General features: G+C 37.3%; 1 protein-coding gene across 1 annotated transcript; it reads right to left on the bottom strand.

Annotated features, from left to right (window-relative positions):
- Positions 1–2,645: 2,645 nt before the first annotated feature.
- Positions 2,646–5,418, bottom strand: LOC113920493 (protein MON2 homolog). Its single transcript, XM_027590697.1, is given in 2 exon segments — positions 2,646–4,383; positions 4,385–5,418. Coding segments are annotated over 2 exon segments (2,772 nt in total).
- Positions 5,419–7,135: the final 1,717 nt, after the last annotated feature.

A 7,135-nucleotide genomic window follows, 5' to 3' on the forward strand; every position in this document is an offset into this window, starting at 1 on the left:
CTCTTTATCAATATATTCATTTTGTTCCTCTATCATTTGGTCATTTTTCAATATTTTTTCTTTAGTTCTCTGAGTATATTTAAGATAGTTGTTTTAAAGTTTTTATCTAGCAAGTTGGATGTCTAGGCTTCTTCCTCAAGGATGGTTTCTATCAATCTATTTTTTTCCCCCTGAATGAGTGGTGTTTCTCTTTCTTGTTATGGCTATGGTATTTTTTTATTGGAAAATGCACATTTTAATATTCTAGTCTGGTAACTCTGAAAATAAGATTTTTCCCTCCCCCATGTTTGCTATGTTTTGAGTACTAAAGATTTATTGACTTTTTCAAACTATTTTTGCACAGAGTGGATTCTTTCTTTTCTGTGGTCACTGAAGTCTCTGTTCCCTTAGCTCATGTTTTAAGAGAGACTTCCTTGGATGCAAGGAATTAAAACACACACACACACACACACACACACACACACACACTGAAAACAACAACAGAAAAAACCCAAACTAATACCTCTCCTCTGTTTTTCCAGATTGGTTCAGTGCGGAAGTACTCAAACACTTATTTAGACTTCCAAAGAACAGAGGAGGGGTGCCTGGGTGGCTCAGTTGGTGAAGCATCTGTCTTCGGCTCAGGTCATGGTTCTAGGGTCGTGGGATTGAGTCCTGCATCAGGCTCCCTGCTCAGAGTGGGGAGCCTGCTTCTCCCTCTGCCTCTGCCCCTTCCCCTGCTTGTGCTCAATCTCTGCCTCTTTCTGACAAATAAATAAATAAAATCATTTAAAAATAACAAAACAAAGAACAGAAGAATCAAGCTACCATGTCAGTTAAGGGTCTTGCAAGGTCTTTTCTAAGCATGTGTGTTGCCTGGGGCATGCACATGTCTCTAAATTTCTCCATAGGCACTTTGTAAATTCCTCAATAGTCACTTTTGAATGCCTTAAATTCCAAACCCTCAAAAAAAAAAAAAAAATCCCCACAGCTTTTCTTTCTTGGCTCTTGGCTATTTATGCCTTGACCATAATCTTTCCTTTCAGGTATATTTTGGTTGTTAGTTCACTTGTGGCATTTCTGAGCAGTGCCAACTACTTTTCCAGCCTAAATTCTGAGTTAAGCATACAAAGATGAGCACCTTGTGTGAGTTCATCAGGAAGGTCCCAGAGCAGTCGAACAAATTATATATATAAATTTGCAAATAAGTGTGCTCTGGCCTCTCCAAAACCAGAAACCATTGTCCCACACTGAGAACACAGGCTGCTGCTATTTGAAGACTGCCACTGAAACAGATAGGGAGTAAGTCAAGGTCAATTAAAAATGGCAAAAATCCTTCCTAGCATTTCCAAGTTGCCTTGTTCCTGATTCGGCATGTTCTTAGTTGCTGTAAATCTTTTACTGTTTTCCAAAGCTCTAATGATGTTGGTTTGATAGTTTCTGCTTTTTTTCTTCCATTTTGTCTGTGAGAGAATAAGTTTGGAACTGCCTACTCTACCATTTTTCTAATGTCAGTCCATTATTTCTTCATTTTATCTTCAAGCATAGCTTTTGACCTTGGAAGAAGAGGCCATACACATAAATACAAAATATTAGGATACTTTTAAAAGTAGATATTTAAGGGACACTTGGGTGGCTCAGTCGGTTAAGCGTCTGCCTTCACCTTGGGTCCTGATCCCAGGGTCCTGGGACCTACATTGGGCTCCTTGCTCGGCAAGGAAACTTGTCTCCCTCTGCCTGCCACTCTCCCTGCTTTTGCTCTCTCACTCTCTCTCTCTCATTCTGGCAAATAAATAAAACTTTAAAAAAAAGTAGATACTTAACATGAAATAAGTGATTACTAGGAAGGAAGTTGTGGTGGGACTCTACAAAGAGCAACTGAGCAGATACCATGTAGCAGAGACTATAAGTCTTCTAAATAATAAAAATCAAAGTCTTAATTTCTCTTGGGAATGTTGTCAGAGTCATACATATGTATATATATTTAAATTTCAAAATTATTACTTTCAATCCAAGTAAAGTATTACACTTATTAGGCAAATCAGGCATGAGATGGTCTTGCTATGAAACTTAGCAGAAATCTATGGACATTTTCTAAAATGCTTACAATGTGAAATCTTTTGATTTGATAAAGAAATCATCATATACTTTGAATAACTGGGCTATTTAACTGAATTTTTAAATTTTAAAATAAATATTATTTATTTTTATAATTTATTTATAAATTTAGATAGATTGGTATTATCAGTTCCCTCTGTTTACAAGGCTGGTTATAGATAATATGGAATGTTACAGTACCATCTTGCATAAAATTTTAGTACAATTTTATACTTGAAAAAGGGTGCATAAACACCAGCCTAATAAATCTGACTGAATGAAATATCTTTTCTTTCTTTTTAAAAAGTACATCGTTAACACATATACCACAAACTGTACATAAGCTCACTTTTAAATCACCAGTTGAAGATAAAGTAGCAGGTATGATGTAGTATTAACTCTCCATCAGCTTAACTTACTAAAGGCTTCCACTGCTACTCATTCAGGAGCCTTTGTTGACATGTAAGCTTGTAATATGAATTCTTGAACTCAGGTAAGTATAATTAAAGGAAGCCAACACCAGCTCCCAAGAATTATTTGTAGTAAGAAATGTCCTTCTCATAGAAGACTCACTGAGGATCAAACATTCTTGAGATAGCTTTCTTCTTTAAAATTATTATAGCTGACCAAGATTCTCCATTTTGAACTTCGGATGCTGCTGGTTGCATGAAATCCTTAAAAGGAACTAGTGCCTCTTTAAGTGCAGAGCAGACTTCTGCAGATGAGCAGGTGATGCATTCTACTAAAGTTGGGTATAAAGCAATCACTTGTGCCCAGGTATTTCCATCAACATTCTCAAGCTGAGTTTGCTTAAGTGAATCAATGAGAGTACTGACTGCTTTTAAAACAAATATGATTTCTGTTACTTGTTGCCTTGGAAGAGGGCATTTACCACTTAATCTTTCATCCTCTATATAACGATGCAGCACATCTTGAGATCTCTTTAAAAGCACTGAGAGTGCCATTCGTGAGATGTAGCCTTCTTGAGGTGTGACTTTGTTACTGAAGGAAAACTGGAGCAATGTTTCAAAATACATTTTAGAAAATTCCTCTCTCAAACAAATATCAATCTCTGCTTCTGTAAATGAAGATGACTGAGAATGTATTGAGCCCTTATTAAGCATAGTCATTATCTGACCAACAAATTCCTTAGGAATAAAATTGGCATAAGGTAGTATCTCAGTGCTGATAAGCTGAACTACCTCAACATCAATACTTTCATTTCTTTGAAATTTTTGAATAGAGAGATTATCTGGAGATATGCCTTTCGTAAAGAGAAAGTCTTCAAAAGTGTTGGCTAGTTCTGGCCACATACTGTCAAATTTTCCAGAAGAAGCATGCTGCCGGGCAACAGGTAGCCCAAGAGAAAGAACTTTGAGGAGAGAAGATACTGCTAATCTCCATGTGCTTTTAGAAGGGCAGGAATATTTCAAACTGAGAGGAACCCTATGTGTCCTAATAATATTCTGGAGTACCTTCTCATTCACGACTGCTTTGTGACAGGCTGTTTTTTGGTATAAATCCACTTCTAAAGACCTTTCAGCAAACGGTACATAATTCAAGTCTACCCATTCCGCCTGATTATATTTTGCATTTGCAGTGTGCTTGGTTTTTAGCTGTCCATACTGTTGAGGTTTACAGGAAAATTCCACAAATGCCAATAACTGGTCAAATATAGCTGGATACATTATCTGCACGTTTTCTGGCCCCACGCAGATGGCCTTTTGGAGAACATCTAAAGCTGTAAGCACAGCTTCCTGTAAACTTGTCAAAACTGCTTCAGTATAAGATGGAAGAATGAAAGGGGATGCATCTGAACTTATTGGGACTGACACAGCACTGTGTAACATGACTCCCAGCTTTTGCAAGTCATCCATGTTGAAACCAGTTTTTATGTGTTGGTAGAGAGCTGGAAATATCTGAATTAAAGCGGTAAGGAAAGGCTGGCTGGGAATGAAAGTCAGTTTGTCAAAAGTAACAGGAGGCTTAGTGCTTTCCAATCTGATTCTATACCAGGTATTCCATGCAGCCCACCAGAGATTCAAATCTTCAAGCTCATCGGTAACTATGGGTGGCTCAGAGCTACTATATCTTCCAAGTCTCTCTCCAACGGAATCTGTTCTTACAAATGGCCTGCTCAGGCCAGGGCCTGATATGGACCCTATAAGGACAGGCACAGGTACATTAACTGCAGGTGGTGTCTCGGGCTTATCTGGGTCTCTGACGGGGGACACAATCTGTAAAATTTTCTGGAAGCTTTTCAGTGCAGCCAGAGATACTCCGTTGTTTTTGCTGAGTGCTGCTGACTATATGATCAAGAAAAACATCCCATGCTCTTGAAAAATCTCCTAAAGGTTGCAGTAAGTATCTTCTAGTGTTAAAGACTCTTGCTACTCCGGCCAATGTTAAAACCCAGGTCTCTGCCCACTGCTTCTCTGCCGTGTCCCTTGAATGATGAATGAGAATATTGCCACCTCCAGACTCAATCTTTTCTTTGTCTGCAGTGGTAGAAGACTCCCAAACTCGGCCCAGTAGATGAAAGAGAACCTTCCAAATAACAGTGTGCGATGTTGAGTGCTGTAATAAAGTTCCATGTGCACCAATTGTTGAAAACAGAGTTTGTCCTGCACTCTTCCTCACAGCAGGACGGGGGTCCACACAGAGTTCACCCAAGTTTGCATAAAGACACAACCACAAGCAATCAAAAGGTGGTGCCGGATGGAAAGGCCGATTTAAAACAACTCCTTTCTCTTCTGCCTGCTTTTGCTGGGCTGCCTCTTCTTTATTTAATTCTTTTTCAATAGTTTCTCCTCCTTGGAAAAAATAATCTGAAATATTCCACAATAAACCTATTGAAGTCAAATTAATATTAAGTTCTTGGTTATGAAGTCCAAAGCTACCTGCAACATCTACAACAATCTGCAGGCACGTACAAGGCATTGCTGGTAGAAAATCTGTCGTGACCAACTGAAGACACTGGAATGCAGTTCGTATCAAGGATTCTCCTTGATCATTTCTGATTGCTCCCATGACTACAAGCACTAATGGCCATTCAGGTCCAAGACTGTCTCCCTGACTCTGAAGAATCTGCAGCACACATTCTAATTGCTTGAGTCGGGTATCTGGATGGTTAATACTGGACATCTCCTTTAATGGGTTCAATAAAAGCAACTGCAGCCTCTGGTTTTGTGAAAGTGGAGGATCATGGTTAAATGTTAATCCTGCTTTAATAAGTGAAGTTAAAGCTTCTGCTCCCCATTCACTCATTCGAGAGTTTGGATGCTGGCAGACCTCAAGTAGATGGCCAGGTAGAGGTCTCCAAAGAATTTCTCTTCGGTGCATGTTAACTAGACCCGTTTCTTTCTTTCTTTCTTTTTTTTTTTTTTAAGATTTTATTTATTTATTTGAGAGAGAGAGAATGAAAGATAGAAAGCACGAGAGGGAAGAGGGTCAGAGGGAGAAGCAGACTCCCGCTGAGCAGGGAGCCCGATGTGGGATTCGATCCCGGGACTCCAGGATCATGACCTGAGCCAAAGGCAGTCGCTCAACCAACTAGACCAGGTGCCCAACTAGACCCGTTTCTAACAATTTGGCAACAGCAAAAAGAGATGGTTCCTTATTATTTCCATAGGCCATAAGTATTAGTCTTTTATTATAATTTATACCTGCACTGGTCAGGCAAAAGAGAAAAGATACTACTTTTAATTAGTTGCATCTACATGGATTACAAGTAAAAATCAGATATATTTGCATTTTTGTATTACATTTACTCATTATTTGTTGTATTTTTGTCAGTTGAACCTTTTCCACTGAATATGCTATACTAAACAAGTGAACAGTAATCATTCTTTAAAGAGAACATAAGAAAAAATGGGAAAAAATCAAACATATTCATAAAATATATGACTAAACTCCAAATTAATCCTAAAAGAGCAAATGGAACATTAATGTGAGTGTGTTTCAGTGAATAAATTATTTCTCAGTAAAGGCATTTAAAAATAGACACAAACTCTATTTCAAACAAATGCACTATCAACATATTTATGATTTATTTTGTCAGAAGAAAATTTCCTATTTAATTCAATAGTTTTTCTTTACTAAGTAAATATGAAGCTTACTTAACTTCTACACTTAATCTGTTCTGATTCAGTTTTAATATATATTTACAAGTATAATTGTTTTTAATGTTTTTCCCCTAAGGGTAAATAAAAAAATAATGTAATTCCAAAGAGAGGAAATTTGTTCTCCAAGCAAATTAATCTACTTATGTAATAAAATTAATAATACATTTTGCTTTGAAATACACAAATGGACTTATTTCCCAATTTCCCTTTTCTTAAATTATAAATGCTGCCTCTCACAAATATGAATACTGTAGCTAAGTAGAAAATTTTATTGCAAGTCTGTAAAGCTTTTTATGGTTTGTCATTCTACATTGTTGCTGGATGCAAGTTTGACTAGTGTACTATAGATGTTCCTATCTAACATATATTTCACTGGATTAACACTACTATCGTGTACCAACTTTTCATTACTTGAATTCTAGGTAAGATACATTAAGATTAATAGATAGACTGCAAATTGACATAACTTTTTTACATTATTTTAATTTTATGATGATTTTGAGGTCATTGCAAATTGCAATTTATTCATACAGCAATTAGCTGTCAAATATTTAAGCACACTATTATTCTTCTTAAGTATAATATTACTGATCAATATTGGAAATCACTAATAATAGACCAAGAGAATTAAAACCCTGTGCTTTTCGTCTTCTGTATTTTGCTTTCTGCGGTAGGCAGAATTCTAGGGTGGCTCCCATGATCTTTCCTCCAATGAGATATTACTCACGTGCTTATGCAACCTCATGTGGCAACAGAAATTTTGTAGATACAACTCTGGTTACTACTTAGTTGACGTTAAGATTGAGAAATGGTCTGGGTAGGCCTAGCTTAATCATATGTGCCCTTTCAAAGCGGAGTCTTCTTTATCTGGGTGCAGCAGAGACTGTCTGAGAGAGTCAAGGAATGAGAGGGATTTAACATTATGAAACTCCCCT

The sequence above is a fragment of the Zalophus californianus genome, chromosome 3 (genome assembly GCF_009762305.2).
Source record: "Zalophus californianus isolate mZalCal1 chromosome 3, mZalCal1.pri.v2, whole genome shotgun sequence".
Classification (NCBI taxonomy): domain Eukaryota; kingdom Metazoa; phylum Chordata; class Mammalia; order Carnivora; family Otariidae; genus Zalophus; species Zalophus californianus.